General features: G+C 38.0%; 1 protein-coding gene across 40 annotated transcripts in view; it reads right to left on the bottom strand.

Annotated features, from left to right (window-relative positions):
- The window catches only part of TCF4 (transcription factor 4), a 341,674-nt gene that overhangs the window by 15,299 nt on the left and 306,348 nt on the right, over positions 1-20,027 (bottom strand). For 32 of the 40 annotated variants that reach the window (XM_081078012.1, XM_081078029.1, XM_081077992.1 and 29 more), the window contains 4 exons: positions 17,241-17,308; positions 16,002-16,080; positions 13,462-13,538; positions 10,526-10,729 (listed from right to left, as the gene is read on the bottom strand). In XM_081078012.1, coding sequence (XP_080934138.1) covers positions 10,526-10,729; positions 13,462-13,538; positions 16,002-16,080; positions 17,241-17,308 — 428 coding nt within the window. The remainder of the gene's footprint in view (positions 1-10,525; positions 10,730-13,461; positions 13,539-16,001; positions 16,081-17,240; positions 17,309-20,027) is intronic. The other 8 variants (XM_081078025.1, XM_081077993.1, XM_081078026.1 and 5 more) reach the window with 1 other exon arrangement.

Raw genomic sequence — 20,027 nt, 5'->3', positions numbered from 1 at the left:
GAAAAGAGGTGGAGAATAGGGGAAGAACTCCCCCTTTAAAGGCAGGCTGGAGAACAGGTAACAGACCAAACAGCTTGTTTCGCATTTTAAAGAGTGCACGGGAATGTGTCAATGGCAGATGTCCATCCATCCGTTTCTGTCCTTTCGTGTTCCATCTAATGGAGATAGACTTTTTGGTAATCCAGTTTCTCAGAGAATCATAACATTGCTCAACTCTAGTACATGAGTTCTGAGAAAGGAAGTTTTTTTTGGCAATGCATAGTGACTTGATATGAAGAGCCAACTTCCCAAACAAATTTTCTTCTAGCTCTTAAAAAAAAAAAAAATACAATGTTAATCTCTATTCCCGACTGGATAAACAGCTGCTAATAACCTCCAGCTCCCAGGGGAGGAGGCTGTTTCCTTTCATCTTCATACTGGTGGATATCTGACGTGCACTGGCCTCTAGTGATTCCACATGTTTCCTATTTCGCCTTCTTCAAAACCGCTCCAGTACCAGTCCTGCCGTTTTAGGCGTCTTTTCTCCCTTTCCTTGAGATGGCATCCATAAACTCAAAGGACATACTGGCTTACGGTACTACTTATGTGAAATTGTAGTTCTTTCGCTCTTGGTGTATTCAAAGTGGAAACTCAAGCACTTATAATATCTAAAGGAAGCGAAAGTGTTGGACTTTTGCATTGGAAACCTTTCGAGGGGAATGAACATTCTGGTTTCTTTCATACCGAGCTAATTATTTACTCAAGGGCTGGCTGTGTTCAAGATACTCAACTTCTAACAGCATCGCTAATGCGATTACTTACTTATATCTGTTTGTGTCCTAAATAAACGAGCCGACTTTAACACTTTTTCCCCTAATAGGAAGTACCCTGCAGAAGATTACAGGGCCAGCCGGTCCCCAGAGTATTTCTCACTTGTTCCTGAGCACCTGCTTTACTGGTGACCTCAGTTCTACACCTCAAGATTCAGACATTTCGCAAAACAGCTTTTTAAACAAAAACCAGCTGTTTCCCATCTAGACGACAGGGGGAAAAATTTGGGCAGCTTACAGAAACATTACCCAGAGACTACCATTCTCCAATAACTTTCACACACGTTCAGGTCCAAACGAGACCCGTCCCTGTGCAGAAGCCGGCGAGAGGCAAATGTGAAATTAAAATGTGGAAACTCAATACCTTGGTTTTTGACAATACGTCCAATTAACTGCTTGAAAATGAACGTGGCTATTGTAAATCAGTATAATGCTTTCCCAAAGATGTCATTTAACTAATATTGGACAGATCTTGTGGTTAAACTCAACTTTAGAGTTTAAGACAATTTATGGATATTCAGGAAGCTATAATTATGCACAAATGTCAACCAATTAGGTAGACTCCTCGCATTTCAGAAATGTTATTAAAGCTTTTTTAGGATTTCACTCCTAAATCTGCTTTGCCTAAACCCTCTTCTTATTTTGAACCCATTTTTACACTTCTGTTTTCTAAGCAATTAAGAAACTTTTGATTTGAAAAATTTACAGCCACAATAAAAGTTAAAATAACGCTAATGACCACAGATTTCGAAAAAATATAAAAATGACCAAAGACTGGTCTTGGTTTTTAAGTGCCAAGTTGCTCCAGTATTTTCTGTTTTGGTATGAATGACATAACTGAATTACTTCATGAGCTGCTACTTTAATTCCTCAGGGTGGAAAATTCCATGAGTTAATTTAATTTGGATGTAAAAAATATACATGAACGCTCGCTCTTCCTGTGGGCTCTCATGTGAAATATTTGAGCCAATTGCTGGAGCTGCTGTGCTTCGAGGAGGGGCTTTTCGCCCAGTGCAGCCCTGGTTGGGCACTGCGAGGGCTGGGTACCATCAGGCAACTTTCTAACCTTCACTCATGCACATACGAGCCTCTATTTTCTGCATTTTTTTTAAAAAAAATCCTGTTTATTCTATGGCACTATAATGTGCTTTCAAGCCTATATCTAAAGGTCCAACTCCTACACAGACTCCATTATGAACTCAGTGACACCTTCTGTAGTTGGACAATGTTCATTCACCCTTCCCTGAATCGCTTCTTAGGTCACTTCATAATTCCGTTTTACGTTATAGTTGGGCACACACCTGAGTTATCTCTGGCCTAGAGTCGGAGGCCCGCAGGATGAGAAATTTAGGAAGCACCCAATGATGGAACAACGGTGCATTTTCTAATATGTACAAAAACATTCCCACCCCTCAAATCTTCTTTTTTGAGAAAACAAGGGTAATGTGATTATTTTTTTAATGTAAAGGATGTACCTTTTTAAAATTATGGATACAAATTTTGCATTGTGTTCCTGTCGTCAGTAACAGTTCAATGAAAACCTATGATGATTAAAAGGGTCTACCTGCTTTTCCCTGTACTATTTAAGAAGAAAGCAAAGTAAAAATACTATGAGGTTGTACAGTCTGTTTTTAATATGTATTTATATTTTAAAAGTGGGGAAGACAACAAGTTTTTGTTTTTTATTTAAAGTCCTTGATGCCAGGATGCTAAACACATACTTTAGGGGGGAAAAATTAGCAAACTAAGCTTGGCTTGTCCTAGAAACATGGGGAGAGATTGTCTTCGAGGTCTGATGGTCCAGTACAGACTGTCTTGGTTCTAGGTCACAGGGCCTGAATTTGAATAAAACAGGCACTGGGGGAAAAGACGGGGATGTACCTAATTTGGACCCACTGCTGTAAGATCTGGGCATGCATCATGTCCCAACCACTTGTCTGAGGGGTTGCTCATGCAGTGCAAACGGTCACCCTGCTATGGTGGTCGTCAAAAGCTCTTGATTTTTGTTGGAATTAATTCACCAACATCAAATGGTGAGCTCAAGGATTCTGAAGGTGTTGCAACTAATCTATGATTAAGAAGATGTCTTTAAGTTAGATAGAAAAAGACAAACACTGCATGTTATCAGTTACATGCAGAATCTAAAAAAACAAACTTAAAGGAATAAGGGAGTAGAATGGTGGCTGCTGGGGGCTGGTGGGAGAAATGTGGGGATACTGGTCAAAGGGTACAAATTTCCAGTTATAAGATGAATAAGTTCTGAGGATCTAATGTATAGCACAGTGACGGTAATTCATACACAAAACTGTAATTGCATGAAGGGATGGAGGCATCAACTAACCTTATTGTGATGAACATTTTGCAATAGATAAGTACATCAAATCATCACATTGTACACAAACTTACACATGATAGATGTAAATAATACCTCAGTAAAGCTGGGGAAGTTTTCAAAAATAAAATAAAGAGAATTTATTTAGTCCTTTTTCTATCTGTTTTTTTCTTCCTTTAAGTTTTCTTAAAATAAAGTACCATATTGACATAAGTTAAGAACTTTCAACCAAGGATGCTAATCGGCTCTCAGAAATATTTGATAATTGTGGATATTAGGAGACATGGTAGAACACAAGAGAGATAAGCGTATCTTAATGAAAGAGGAAAAAACCCAACATAGTAGCTACAGAAAGATGAAATTAATGACTACGATCCTGGGTGAAAGTTTATAACTGGCTATTTAAAAGATAGTTTCAAAGTGCTCTGAAACAGAGGCCATGACCTCTCAAACTCAGTTTGGTTCCACCAAGAACAAGTCTTTCTGGACACACCTCATTTCCTCATTCATGGGACTGCTGCATGCCTGGTGTCTTGTAGTAGTGCAATCTATGGACACAATGAGAAAAGGAAGACTGCCCGACAGAAAAATTAGGTGGTCATAACTGGTGGAAATTATTAAACCCAAAGAGCAGGGGGACGATGTGAGTGTAGAGGGAACTTCCTAGGATAGAACCTCAGGCTTTCTGCGCTATGTCCTCCCCGGTCAACAGTTTTATTCGTGGCTTTCATGTTGGCATCAATGGCATCCATCAAACTGGCCAACAACAGAGCTGGCAGAATATTTGACGGAATGAGGACCTAAAAAAGACCTTGACTCTAGAAAGAGATTGAAGGTTGAAGTATGAAATTCAAAGGTGTTGCGTGGAGGTTTGTACAGGTATCCCAAAAAGTACACAAGGAGAGTTGAGGAACGTGTGGCTTGTGGATTTCGGCTGATTGTAAGTTCAATATTTGTCAGCGGGATGATGAAGCGATCAAAAAAATAGCTCATAAGATCCTGTTGGGTGGCCTTTAATGAAGATGTAATATACGGAAAGGGTCTGGTGATAGATCCACCCGAGAGTAACCTGGTAATTCCTTGAGCACTGTGTTCAGTTTGAGGGTCTACATACCTAAAAGTCCTAGGAAAAGAAAAGTATCGTCTATAGGTTAGGGAGAATGCACTGGGTAGTCACAGAGTCCAAAAGTTTTTCATAGGGTAAACATTTGAAGATATAAATGTCTAGTGTGAAGAAAAACATGTCTAGTGTGAAAGAAAAAGTGTGAAGAAAAAAAATATTGAATAGACTGTCTTCAAATAACTGAAAAATTTTCAAGTATTTGTTGGGTTGACTTAGGGGTACCTCTAGGCAGAAAAATGAGGACTGCACAGAGAAGCCAATTTGGGGGGGCATAAGGAAGAACTGTTTAACATGTGATGGCAACGGGCTTTCTGATCACTTCGAGCTATTCACTCTTGAAGGCAGGAGGCCGGTAGAGGCATGTCCTCTTGGCGGGGAATTTGCAGGGGGGATGCAGAGACGACTTCTAAGGTTCTATGAGAGTCTATGGAAATAACTGCTTAGAAATGAGGTATGTGCTAAAATAGACATGGGATTTTACAGACTCCGAATCCCTGGAAACCCACGAGCGGAGATGGTAAAGCCTCTATGGGTCATACTTTGTCGCGAGGCCCACACAGAAACAGAATTCTCTGACTTCTGCTACTTGCCTGACTACAGACTGGTGCCACCCAAGATATCATCACATCACTGCCCATTCCTCCCTCTCATTGGCAAGCATGGTTGCCAGAGCTAAACAGCAGCACGTGGCAAGGAGCCAGCCAAAGGGCAACTGAAGGCTTTTCTTGGGTTCCATGAGTGAAGTCAGAGTAACAGAATGGTGTGTAATACCAGCCACAGTTTTGAAATTGCTATGGTATTAGGCTAGAGAGTCAGTTTGCTGTAGCAGTGTGGTATTTAGTATAAAGAGTGCTGGTCTCACCACTTGCTTGTCTGTGTTTTAATCAAAGCTTGGCTATTAATTAGTGAGTATCCATGCTTGGGTCACTTTCCTTTTCTGGGCCTCCGTCTTCAGCGGTAAAATAAGGGCCATGGGCTCAATGACTTCAGGGGTGCTTTTAGAACCTAAAATTCAACGGTCCTAAATCTTAAGAACTATGACAGCAAAACTAACTTAACTTGATCATCGTCCTAGGCCCTATGTGGTTAAAAGTTCTCCTATGTTTGATGTCAGTTAAATGCAAAGGTGCTTCTTCACCTAATGAATGCTCTTCTGATACATCCTTTGTAATCCAGTCAAACGAGAAATGCTGTTGATAAGAGGGAAACTGGGTTGAGATCACTACTCCTTGACCAAGGGATGATGTGATCCTTCGCTCCTGGAAAATGGGGGGGGGGGGGTCCTGCCCTCTCTTAGGGAGCCTACGATCCTGCTGCAGCAAGTTCTTTTTAAATGTGTCCTTTCCTACTTGACTGGGAACCCCTGGAGAGCAGATGCCACCTCTTTGCATAAAGCCTGGCATTTGGTTACCACTTAATAAATGGTTCTGAAATGAGTCAATGGGACTTTGAGCAAAAAGGATCTGGGAACCACAGTGATATTATACATTAATAGTATAGGAGGCTTTAGCTAAATGAGCCTATCCTTACTGGCTTCACTGACAAATAATTAGGAGCACATACAGAGTCACATGAAGGCATTTTTGACATGGGTTTTGTTCTTATTCAGTTAAAAGAGGAGATTAGGTCATCTGCAAGGCTTTCTTTCAGGTCTGTGGACATGAATACTGAATGAATAATGGAGAGAATTATATTTGGGAAATTGCCATTTCAATAATTTTATATTAAAAAAAACCCAGTGATTTCATATGAGGATTAACCACAGAGATATCAAAGGCACAGAGATGATATCTAGGTCATCTGACTAGGTTAGTGACAAACCCTGCACACTAAGAGGTTTCTGCTTTGATTCTATTAGGAAAGTGGGTGATTATAGTAGGAAAAAATAGCTTAAAATGTATTACTTCAAGAACCCTAGTAAGAAGAATTCACACCTCATGCCGCTTAGCACACACATGTTGATTTAAGAGTAAGTGTTTAGACAATGTGGGTTTTAGTCTAGAATGCAACCACACTGGAGGAAAAGTTCTTTACCTCTACATTTGGGTGGAGAACTGCTCTGGGAACTTCACAGTCAGATACTTGGAAACTTCTTTCATCAATAAACATTTACCGAGATTTGAAAATTACAAGCTCTTTACCACCTAAAATTAATTCTTTCAAGGTATGCCTACAGATAATCTTTGGGAAATGCTCCTGGTAGTAAAAAAAGAGCATGGCGTTTGGAGCCAATGTATCTGAGTTTAAATCTAGGTTCCTGACTTGAGACTACTCAAACCTTTTAAGGCTCATTTGATCAGCACCTAAAACGGACATTGTAACCCTCACTGGGCTCTTGTAAAGACTATCTGACAACGTATATGGTGCACCTAGCAGTGGGGCTGGCAAGTTGTCAGGCACTCAGAAAATATTAGTTTCCTTTCTTCCCTTTTGACTCATAATTTATTTACTGGGAGGGAAACAAAATGTAATACATGGTACTGAAGGAATTTACAATATAGTTGGAAGGCAAAAGTCACACCGACGAAAGATACATAGCTCCACCTGAGTGGGTAAGATCAATACCTAGCCGATGGTATGATTCACAGTGCTCTGAGTGTAGAAAAGAAAATCATTATCACTGGTGCAGGTAGCAAGGGAAGGCTTCCTAGAAGAGGAAGAATTTGAGTCAGAGCCTTGAGAATGGGTGGGATGAGATGTGAAGAGAAAAGTGGGTAGGGCAGGCCAATCCAGATGGATACAAAAGAAGTGTATCTATCTAGTAAGAACAGACAGGGCAAATTCTGAGCATATGCACAGACCACATTGCTGAAAAAGGTTTTGCATATTGGAATAGCTAAACATAAGGCTTTTCGTAAATGGTAATGGGACTTTATAAGCTAGGTTAAAAAATTGGTCTTTATCTTATAGATAATGAAAAGCTGGTGAAGGTTTTTGCTCAGGAAAGAACAAGGCCAAATAATATCATCTAGAAAGCTCACAAGTACACAGCATTCAGTCCAGTGTTACGAGCCAGGCTGCTGTGAAAAAAATCCCTCTCATTACGCTGATACTTGGTGAATCACAGAAGACCTACTTCAGAACTCCAAGGAAAACATTTTATGAATCAAAAGCTAAGTACAATATGTTAGCAATTAAATGAGATAACATAATAGCCCAGGCAGAACCATGGTTTTTTCCCCACCACGATTTCAAGCTGCTGCAGAAAGAAATGCTTATATCATCTTCCAAGTTATCAAGCCATTTTGTTCTGATTTTCAGAAGGCGGGGAGAGAGGAAACGAGAAGAGCTCAGAGGTCAAGAGGATTCAAAGCTGTCTATTCTTTAATCAGAATGAACTATTAAGGAGGGTTACAAAGGAGATTTGCTCAAAATAAACCTGCCCAGGGATAGGTGTTAAGTTACTACTGTACAACTCGCTTTTACTCCAGAACAAGTGAAGGTGTGTAGTTGGGAAAGAAACTCCCACCAGTGCTGTTCTGCCCAAGTTTCCGGTGCATACCTCCCACTGCTACTTTATTTACTGCAGCTGGCCAAAGTTTTACAGCCTGTTTCATGTATTAAAATTCAAATGTGGAAAACATTACCAGTATCCTCCTTGAATTTTTTTTTGTTGTTGAGGGGAAAGAAGGGTGGGTTTTTTTTTTTTTTCCTCTTCCCCTTCAACTTCCTTTTTATTGTGGAATGTATCAAATGGTCAAAGGCTAACTTCAGACTGACTAAATTCAAAAACTATTTCCTTTGTTCTTATATTTTTGTTTGAAAATTCATACCAGTTTGCACAAGGAAAGAAATGACAACCTCATCTCGTTCACCCACTTTATAGAGTTTCAGGATGAGGAGCTCGGATTCGGGGGTCCCCTGACTACTTTTGAGAAGAAAGGAGAAAGACTGCAAAACATCATTTGGTTTAAAGGGCAGCAGGTTGTAACCATGTCACATCTTTGGAGCTGCTCTATTGTCTGGCTGGCTCTGTGGTTGTCCTCAATGGAATTATGTCTTCAGAGGAGTGGGCAAGAACTTTTCCTCATCAGCAAAACTAGCAGCTTTATTGTTTCTGCATGGTTGTTTTTTTCCCCCAAATCAAATCAAAGACACTTCTGTGTAATATTGGCCAATTATTTCCCCTTTTTCTATTGCTCTGCTCCATTCTCTCTCTTTCCCCTCCACCTGGGCCAGCCCATCTTCCCATCTCTAAAGATGATTCTAGTCTCTTCCTCCTACCCCACCTCTAAATCAGCCCCACCTCAAAGAGGAGGCAATTCAAAGGTCAAATAGTTCCAAACAGCATCTATGTATAGTTTATTATCTTAAAGAACCACTTAACCTACATCTGGTATTTAAGAGCAAACTTTACATATTTATGGAAAAAGCTGGCTCTGAAGCAATGCCCTGGGTGCGTGCTGCATCCGTTTAACATATGCAAAACGAACACAGCTACAGAAATTAAACTATTTTTCTCTTGATTGAGAGCAGATATACAGAAATGGTTATAAGTCACAGATTTGGCTTTTAATAAAGCCAGATTTCTTAATTAAAAGCAGTATTGTTTAAACATTGCAGTTTAAAAAAAAAAGAGCTGTACAAACGAAAATCTCATATTATATGCATCCCAAGTGTATTTAACACATTACCTGAGGCCAAGCTAAATTAAAATCTAGATTTTCCTTTTGTTAACTCTTAGCAACTGCCACGAATAGACAAACAATTTCTCCTCAATGATGAATTTTTAGGGTAGAGGTCAAGGAAAAGAAAAAAAGGAAAAAAAAAGATTTAGCTTTGGCATTCAAAAATATCTTTCCACAGTTTGGAAGTGAGTTCATTGCTTCTATTTATAAACCAGTATTTTTGGTTTCAAATTGGTTGCAGGTTTCTATAATACACCATTCAGGATGGTACTCTTAGTCTTTTATTAAGAGAAATTGAAAAGAGGGCAGAAGAATACTATTGAGCAAAGAACCTCAAAATAACCTGTACTTATTTTGCATTCTCCTTTCAGAATCATCTTTAAACAAGAGACACTTCAGTGATAATGGAAAACAGACCTTCTCCAAGCAACTTTTTCAGTCTGTAAGGTACAAACAGGACACTAACGCGTTTGCTGATCAGGCAGGAGTTTGTAAGGAGCACAATTACACAGAATCACAAGCAACATTAAATTCTCCATCTATTCGTTCACCTCATTAATGTCATCACTTAATATTTTGTCAGGAAGATTCTCTGAAACTTCATAATCATCCACATCCAAAAAAAAAAAAATGCATTCCCAAATCCTTACCAAAAGTAATGGGCAAGTCTGTCCAATTGTAACATGAACAAATCTGCTTAAATATGATTGAGACAAAGATTTATAAATTAGTAGTAAAACTACTATATACTAAAATTACACAGTCCCACACCATATATTTAGATGGAGAAATACATCATATATATCTGCCTCTCGAACTCAGCACCAAAAGACATTGATATGGTTTCTTTATTTAAAACAATTTTTTTCAATCTATTCACATCTGAAATGTCAGCAATGTAACATGAACATCAGTTGGGTTCTTTAGCCAAAGTCACCAAAGATGAAGACTTCAAAATACCAGGGATGACCCAGCAATGTTCTCCTAGGTATATACTTAAGTGAAACAAAGACATGTGTCCACACAAAAACTTACACACGAATGTTCCTAGCAGCATTATTTATAATAGCCAAAGAGTGGAAATAACCCCAATATCCATCACCTAATGAACAGATAAATATATCTCTATACAACAGAGTATTGTTTGTCAATAAAAATGAATGACACTTTGATATATGATAAAACATGCATAAGCCTTGGAAACATTGTGCTGTTAAAAAAGACAGAAAAGACCACACCGTACTGTATGATTCCATTTATAGGAAATATCCAGAATAGGCAAATCCATAGGGAGAAAAAGTAGATCAGCAGTTGCTAGGGGTTGGGGACGGGAAGAATGGAGAGGGGCTGTTAAAGGCAATGGGGATTTCTTTTTCTTTTTGCTTAGGGCAAAAATGTTCTAAAATATGACTGTGGTGATGGTTGCATAACTCTGTGACTATATAAAACCTTGAGCTGTAAACCTTAAATGGATGAGTTGTATGTTAAGTGAATTACATCTCAATAAAACTGTTTAAAAAAGAAAAAGAAAAAAAAAAAAGAAAGAAAAAGAAAACCCAGCAACTCGAGTATTTCTACTTGAAATTCTAATTCTATATGGTAACTTAGAGGGTCTATACACTCTATCACTTACCATGAGTGAATGTCTGTTGGCTGAAAGAAGACCGGTTCCATACCCTGAGCCCAGACCGCCCATTGCTCCGTTATGAGAAGGTCCAATGATCCCATGCATGTCCCCATGGCCACCGGGCATAGCTGTGGAGGGGCCTACTGCATGGTTCCGGAGAACGTGAATAGCGTCATCCAGTCTTTCTAGACGATCTTCAATTCGGCTTTGCTGTTGGTTAATAAATGACATGAAATTTGATTTAGTTTGAAATGCATGCATAGGTTATATAAGTAAAACTTGAGTTGAAACAAACCACACTTTGTGTTTCTAAATATATGTTTCCAATAAAGTTTATTTCCTTAAAATGGTATTAAAAACAGTGTCCTTTCCTAGAAAGCTGGTGAAAAAAACGTTAAAATTACAGTGTTCTTTTTCACGAACAAAGTAAATTTAGTAATTCTTCCAGGACATTATAATGTATGTATGCTATACTATATAGCATTAGACTAAAAGACAAGTTAGATTTGCTTTAGAAAAGAAAAACACATTAAATTTAAGGAACATTATGGCAGGCATTGGTTAAAGGTTTTAAAAAATTAGCAATAGAAAGGTGATCTGTTTATAGTTTCAAATTAAATTATCTTCTTGAAGACATATTTTCTTGGTCTCCTCTGTGGCACATGAGGCAGTGCTAAGTATCAAATCAGGGACAGGTAAATGCATACAGACTCTAATTTCTTATTGAGTATTTCAATTTTGAATGGTATTTCTTGCTTTCTATTATCACCAGCTTTTGTGTGTGTGTGTGTGTTTGTGTGTGTGTGTGTACAGAAGGGAGTGGGGACACAAAATGGTTACAGAAAAAAAGTTACAAAAATTCTGTCAACCACAGTAGTATGAGATTTCTAGACTGAAAAATCACAGATTTGAATTAATGTTCACAAGGGGCTTCTAATTGATTTCAAAGTCCTTATTATAGTATAGAATTCACTTCCTTATACAATTAAATTACACAATTAAAAAAACCAACTGACCTGTTTTTTCATCCCAGCCATTAGGATCCTAATTTTATGCAACTAGATAAGGCCTATACTATAGTTTTCGGTGAAGAAAAAGTAAATGTAAATGTGTATTCATTTTTTTTTCCAGAGTGATCAATAAAGTTTTTTTCAGGGGGGATCAATAAAGTTTGTATCAAATAGACATCTGCAATACACTCTCTAGTGTGCTCTTGAACATATACCATCCACTGGGTCCTTGTACATGTGTAAGGAAAGCAGGGCAGACATTGTTAGCACCTCCATATAGATGTGCAAATGAGACTCAAAGAAATTAAGTGAATTAATTAGTCAGCATTACACTGACATGAAATGGTAAAGTCAGGGTTGAACTCTATGTCTTTTGACTTCAAATCCAATGCCTCTTTGTACTAAGTTGTGCTACAATCTGCGTTAATTTCCAATGGGCTGTGCAAACAGATGTACCAGCTATACTGCTTGAGAAGAAACAATTTCTAATTATTCTATACTGACAGGAAGAATGTGTGTCCAATATAGTTAGTTAGTCTATGGAATGGAACATTCTGATTCACAATGGGCTTCAGTGTTAAGGCACCGCCCCTGAACTCCTAGCTTGGCTACTAATGGGACCTTGGAAGTTACTAACTTCTTTGAGTTTATGCTTCTTAACTTAGAAAAAATGGGAACGAACATATCCACTTCCAAGTGTACACGTGTAAGCATGAGAAGAAGTAACACATGTGCCCACGATCCTTTCGGCTCACAGCTTCCCGGTGCAGAGGGCAGTCTCTACTGGTGAATACCCTCTCGTGTGTGACAACTTCAGAGAAGACTGAAGCTGTAGTTCACAACTAGAAGCTTATAGCCTATAGAGCTTGATAGCTCTACAGTTGGACAAAACCCCGTTTTGATAGATGGGTCCCAGAGAAGAACTGAAGGAGGTGAACACTTAAAACGACTACGGGTGACTTGGATGTAGGTTGCAGGTTAACTGCGTGCCTATGACGTCTGGCGTTGTGGTCGCCTTTTCGGGCTGAAGTGCAGAGCTGGAAGGCTTATGCGCTATGGGAAGGGAGAGCGCAACAAGGGGAAAGACACCTTTGGTTTTAATTTTTAGATTTTCCTTCATTTAAATAGTAAGCCAGAAAGGAAGAAAGAAAGCCCTGAACGGCTAACATGATAACATTAGATAGATAGATAAATCTACACTTTCTTCCATGTTCCATCTCAGAATATGGGGAAAAGAAAGGGAAACTCAACCTGGAAAAACTGAAGGGCTCCTTGCTGCTACCCCTCCCCAATGGCTTCACACACAGTCTAGAAACTGCATAGAGCAGTGGTGTTTCACACATATTTCCAGTCCCATCACTGTGAGCTGAGAAAGACTAGAGTGTAATACACTGAATCATCAGGTGAGTATTTGTACCATTAGTTAAACCCAGGCAAATTTTCAGCTATCCCCTATTTGTTAGAGCAGAGCTTTAATGATGCTACTAGATTTCTAGGAGAACGGTAGCGAAGGAGGAAGTAGTACGCTCCTTATTCCAAGGTTAGGAGAAAACTCTTATAAACCTGTTATTCTGGAAAGCAGAGATATGTAGCATCTTCAAGCGTTCCGGCTCTGCAGCTTAGCTGGAATGGCAGCACTCTCAGGTCTGGGAAGTTATTTAATCACTGACAGGGATTTTCCCCCAAGGTGGGAAGGAGGCCATTACCCTTCCAGGATTTTAAATTTCTTATCTGGTCCTAGATCTTTAGAGCCCAGACACTGTCATACTATCTGTGTTACAATCTACAAACAGAACGAGCAAAGTCTAGCAACTCTGGCTTTAACCAAACTTGTGGGCTTAATGTCAATCTCACGTTCCTATAATGAAAATAAGAATCTTGAAGCATGAACTAGAGACAGAACGAGAGCAGAGATTAGCAGATGAGACTTACCAAGGAGTGTAAGGGTCCTTCATAATTAGGAGATGATGAGGCCTGTCCTCCGTTTCTCGACCAAACAGCTGTGCCTGCTGATAGTACAATGGGAGTTATAATGAGATCTACATAATCTTAAAAAGAATCTTACTAACATTTTAAATTGTTCTTTTAGAAACAGCAGTGTTGATTTCCATTTGGACAATAAGGTAAATATATGCAAACTTCCCATGCAAGAATTTTGGGGCAAGGAAAACATTTTAATATAAAATATGAAGACTTTACGCAGACTCAGAATTCTCTCAAGCTTCCTCCTAAAAGGGAATATTTAATTGATTCTGATTTTAGCTAGAAGTGTTCCTTTGATAGAAAGCTATCACTCTGTAGTCAAGGTACTTGTAGGGGCGCAAATGGGCATTTTGTGTTACACCTTCATGCAAGGCCAGTTTCTCTCATCCATGAAAAACAGCTTTGCTACTTGTTTTTAAAATGATCCTTAAGAAGGAACAAGCCTTCAAAAACTTTTTAAGGAGATAAAATTGGTTGGCAAGGATCCACAAAACCAGAAATAATTTTTTTATGATTCACTAAACTTGAAGGTAAAGAGAGATTCCCGCTGTAATCAATAGTACATGTCTAACCTCTCACCTTTAAATTTAAAATAGTACACATTCAGTGTAGAAAAGTTAGAAAATAAATAATTCAAGAAAGGAGAAAAAAAATCCGTATATGATCTCACTGAAATCTCATGCCCCGACAGAGTTAGAACTTTAAAAACTCATTCTTCCTGTCATTTCTGGGTGTGCATATACGTGTATTTTTATGCTACATAAAAACAGAGTATTTTGTTCAATTACTTTTAGTGACAGAATATATAAACAGAACCATCAGGGTGAAAACAGCAACCTGTCCCCATGCTTACAACTTCATCAAGTTATTTCTTATTAATGTGTGGTCTTCCATAGTGAATTACCAGGACCCCACAAAAGAGGCCTTGCTTCTATGCCTTCCAGAGACAGCACACTGCTCAGGTTTTCGGGGCGTGTTCCGGAATGATTTGTGCATAACTTTCCCCTCCCCTGATGAACCCAGAAGTAGAGTGGCAGAACAGTGAGCCCCCAAGTCTGTGCGAGTTCCAATATTGCTCCTGACAGAACCGCAGCAAGTCACGTCCCCTTTCGTGGCCTTGTACACTCATCTGTAAAAGTGGAGCATTAGACGAAAATAGCTGTTCTCAAACTTTATTAGACTCCAGAATTTTTTTTTTCCAAATCATAAAATAGATGAAATCAGAGCTGTTTTGCTTGAAATGGAGAACTTGGAGTTCTCCCTGCTCAGAACCCTTCAGCATGGGCCTCCCTGGGATAGATGCTGTTTTGATCCTTTTCTGGCTCTGGACATGGAGGCGTGTGATCATTTTCCGGAGCCTAACAATATGGTACTGGACCTTTTCTATCATGGGGAGTGTTTCATTGTTGTTCCATTATCCTCTTAATATCATCTCTATTTCTTCCCAGTTTCAACTTTTGTCTCTATGGACATATGGACTTAACATGTCCAGCTACCCTTTTTCTCTTCTGTCATTCCCCCTCGCCCCATATCAAAGGAGTGTTGGAAAAGGCTGATATTAAATCCCAACTAAGCCATGGCCATTGTCCCAGAAAGCTTGCGCCAGTCTAAAATTTCCCATTCTCTACCAGGGAACTCAGTTTATAATGGGCCACGGGAGTCTTGCATGCAGGGAATAGTACAGAGATGGAGGAGGCAGCATTTAAGCATGTGACTCCACTATAAATTACAGTAAGGTCAGGTTTCAATGAGGTACAGATGTGATTTACTTTTTTTTTTTTTTTTTTTTTTTTAATAGAAGCGACCTGTCCTCTTTCCAAAGAGCTGAGACATGCACCACACAGGGTCTTTTGGAAGCATTTATCGTGGAAGGGCAACAAGCCTCTTAAATGGATCTCCAAAAAGTAAAATGCTTTATTAATATAACTTAACAACTTTGAATTTTATTATTTGAAGCCATAGGTCATGTAATTTGTTATTTTTAAAGGCAAACATGCCCTTTTATGCCACACAGTTACTTCCCAATTTGTTTACAAAATTATAGTTTTCCTCAAACATTCCAATGACATGTACCTGAAGGAGAGAATTTGGAAAATCTAAATTATCTGTGGGAAATAATCCTTTTGGATAGTCTATGTTTGATGACTATATAATCATATTCATAACTATATTTACTACCTTTTCTCCTATGAGATGTTTTATTGGAATTATGTTACTCTGTTGAGTATCTTCTACAGAGCGAGGAAAAGCATAAGCAATAGTTTTCCACACATCTATGTATTGTAGAAATACCTGATTTTTAAGAAAACTTTTGAGTGTAAATGACTATACCTTCACCTGGTAGCCTGTCTCTCCTACTCCTTTCTATTTGTTTGGAAATACTGTTTTGAGCTTTTGCGGGGAGTATCCACCTACTAGAGCAGGAGTATAAGGGGGAAATCATTCTCATCAGCTGGCACTATGATGCAATGGGAGGTAAAGTACAGTACCTGAGAGAGAAGGAGGAGAGCCAACAGGAGTTGAAGGGTTTGATGAAAAGCTGTTGTTAGTGTGATCTGGAGAATAGATCTTAAAACAGTGGGGGGAAAAGAAAACAAACCCTCATTATTAGGAACAAATAATCAACAATTTTTGTAAACTACAAAGTGTCAGTGCAATTCATTTAAAAATTACAAGTTACAAAACACATTTAACAAGTATAGGACCAACAGTCTAAAATGAAAACCTTCATTTTTCAAAAAAAGAATTACTGAGGTCATATAAGGTAGTAGGAAAAGAGCTGGACTGGATAGAGCTCAGCAGGCTTGAGTTCTAGTGCGTTCCCTCCCACTTCCTACCATGGCTGTGTGGCTGTGAGCAAGCCACAGAGATAACCAATATCTCCCCTTGTCCTCCACAAAACAGGTGAGGCAGTATCTTCCCTAAGACTGTTGTCCAACTCCTTCTTCACTATGATTAAGGCATTTGATTCTAAGTCATAAGAATGCCCTGATTAAATAAAAAGCTTTACTTGGTCACAATGCTAATATAAATCAAACTTCTTTTATGCTCCACTGTTAAGGAAAAACAACCGAAGAAACACATGACAGTCTAACAAATCTTCACTAACATTTGCAAATGATCATGTTTAGCTTCTGAAGACAATACCAGGTATACTCCCTCAGACAAATAAGGTGTGCCATTTTGTCACTAGTGAACATGCAGGAAATGGTCAGTTCTAGCCTCTTGGCAGTGGGCAGTCAAAGCGGAGAAGCTGAGTCCCCAGGAGCCAAATATGTGACAATTTCTCATAGAACTCAGTTATGCTTTTGTTTTTGTTGTTTTGTTGTTGTTTTTAAAAAAGCCTTTTCCAAAGTGTTTTAGAAGTGCCCCTTCCAAAGTCGGTCTTAGCTGGTCAATAAGCACCCATAGGACTTTAGAGAAAAATAAGAAATCAAGATAGAAAATCTGTACACCTAAAGGCCCTGAGAATAGCCACGAATCCATAACTGAGTACCACTTAGCACCATTGTGAGGAGACAAGATGGAAGAGATCGGCCATGTACTGGAAGCTTCAGAGCTCTCTCCTCCAGTTTTGCAATGATCATTATGCAAAAAAGCTAAAATCAATTTTCCAAAAATCAAAGCTATTTGCCATTCACTTTCTAAAATTCCAAATGTCCGCTTGTGATTAAAGTTCAGCCATCAACACTGGTACATGTGAACGTCCAAAGTCAATATTTCCTCACCGAAGCAAGTGCTTTCCCCAGAGCATCTCCAGTCTGGGAGCTGCCTGCTGCCCCGCTTCCTCTATTTGCTGCAAAAACAAAAGGCAGAATATGAAAAAGCAGGCAGTGAGACATCTAACAATTTTCTATTCCTGGTCCATTTACTCACAATTTAATTGCATTTTAATGCTAATTACAACACATTAATCTTTAATTAGCATTAATTTGTTAGCTGACGTAGATGTCAAATATATTCATGTTACATTTTTACAGATAAAACATAAATCTGACACCTTGGTTTAAAGACAAAGTGTTTTAGTTGCTACTACCTTCCTGCTTGTTACTTAGGAGTAGTTAGTGGTGAATGGTAGTTCATTGCTAAGTTCATTGATGAGAAGTATGCAGTACTTTCAGGTCTCTGAAGTCCTCAAAGTTTGGCTTTTCTTTATATTTTAAGTAGTCAACTGAATTATCCTCACAAATAATTTATACCTTTCAAATAAAAAACCGATATGTAGCAAAAAGAGGTACTCCTCTCAGAGTTGCACAGTAAACAAAATTAAAAAAAAAATCTATTAACAGGCCTGGCTTCCTAGGACAGAAAACATTTTTAATATTTTAAATAACATATTTTCCACATAGTTAAGTCTGTGTCCACATTAAAAATATTTCAACTGTTATGTTACTACAAGTTAATATGATCGCCAATTCCAGAGATTAAAAAAAAGTCCACATAATCATGAAGTTATCTCTATCATCTTAAACACTGGTATTTTTATCTATAAATAGATGAACAAATAGTACTAAGATGTACTCTTAATAAAAAGATGTAGATTCTAGTATATAATTGAAAGCCAGTTCTATGGAGCAAGTATCGTTTGAAGGTAACTTGCCTTTATAAAATGGTACACCCAGTGTACTTTTGAGGTTTTCAGTATCCATACAACACCTATGACATTTGGTATGTTACGTTTATTAAGGCCTCAACATTAGCAAATTGACACAGTATTTAAATAAAATAAATTAAACGCTAGGGAAAGACATTTTTCAATACTCTGTGAAATAAGAAAAGGAACTCACAAATCCACTGATTAATCCAAGCAAAACTTTATTACACAAATAATGTTTTAAAATTCCCAGCCCTATTCTTGACCCAAGAGAGCAGCTTTTCTGACAAATGTGTCATCCTCAGCTTCTAGGTCTGTAAAAATAGAGTAGTGGGCTGATCTCAACTGGTCAAATTCTCTGCTTCTCTGGGTTATAATTTCACTCTCCTGACCTCTGTTTAGCATAGTTAAATCATGCTTGTTATTTCTATATATTTACATATTGGGTATGTCAGTTAAACAGTCTTTTGATGTGTTTTATTTGGTTAACAAAACCCACACTCATATTCATGTCTTAATTACTAAAACTGAAAGAACACTGGCATGTGATTAAAAAGAACACAATCACCTTCTGACAAAACATACTTATTCTTTTTCATATCACAAATTCATATAAAAAACACTGATTATCAGCACTAAGGATTACATGTATTATGAGCAAACTTTGAAAATGAGGGTCTGATATCACACACTTGAGCTAGCAGAGGACCACAGATATCAGGAGTATTAAAAATAATTAAAATAAGTGATAAATGAAATTATATCTGGTGTGAAAATTAAAATTACTGCATTAGGGAGCTTTTTTAAAAAAATAATTTTATAGAGAAAACAATAAATAGTTTGAAAATACAGAGAGCAGTAACATTTTTTCAGCTTATATTTTTACCATGGTATTTGGGGCAATTATATATATATATATTTTCCTAGAAGCAGTATTATCATACTACCTAAAAATGAGACTTATAGGTCAAAATAATTTGTGACATCTGCCTGATTAGAGAACAGATCTTCATGAAATGAAAGTTCAGAATCACCCTGGAAAAATTACATTATCTGACAAGGAACCGACACCCAAATAAAGGACAAGATATTGTTTCAATTACAGATAAAATTTGCTACTGTAGTAGCTTTCAAAAGATTAATTCTTCTTTTGAACAACTTTAAAATGAAAATAGTAAGCGTTTAAAAATGTTTTTTCATGAAGCCAAACAGAATTGAAAACCACTAGAAATATTTTAGGAACACTGAAAAAGTAAATTATATATATATGGTATTAACCATCACACTTTAGAAGAGACAAGATAGGATTGTTGCGATTATTTTCATACTACACCTTTCTAACTAAAGTTTCTATTAAGTGCCTGTTGTACAGAGGGCGATGTTAGGACTCAGGAAGTGAGGCAAAAAATAGAATCAACGCCTTACCTCACGTTGTCATGAAAATGATTCAGAACACTACAAAGGCTACTCATGGAAGCCGCTGATAAGAGCAGACTATTTTTTTAACATGAAGCCATTCTACCTTGCAGCAGCTGGAGAGCCAAACCCAACGTCTTAAATTTCAAAGCACTTTATTGGGGCCAGTTTGCCCTTTCGCTTGGAATGCCTTTTGTTCTGTTCCAGGAAACATTGGAGAAGACACATTTTCAAGAGTCCCTGAACATGTTAAGCTGCACGGGTCCTTCTGTTCAAGTGTTCTCTTTTTGTCTGTGCAATGACCGATAGGTCAAAGGGCACACATAATCAGCAAGCGAATATATCATTAATTCTCAAATGGCATTATTTCTTTTATATTGAGTGAGGGGTCATGTATGGCAAAAACATTCTTCTAATTAAAACCTGTGCTCATCAAATCCTCCTTTTCAGCTTTACTGAAACAGGACTTGATTACTATTCTAGGCCCTGGTTTTTGTCAACTCAT

The sequence above is a fragment of the Rhinolophus hipposideros genome (assembly GCF_964194185.1).
Source record: "Rhinolophus hipposideros genome assembly, chromosome: 17".
NCBI classification, from domain to species: Eukaryota; Metazoa; Chordata; class Mammalia; order Chiroptera; family Rhinolophidae; genus Rhinolophus; species Rhinolophus hipposideros.
The sequence above is the reverse complement of the archived record's forward strand: the minus strand, read 5'-3'. Positions and strand labels throughout refer to the sequence as shown.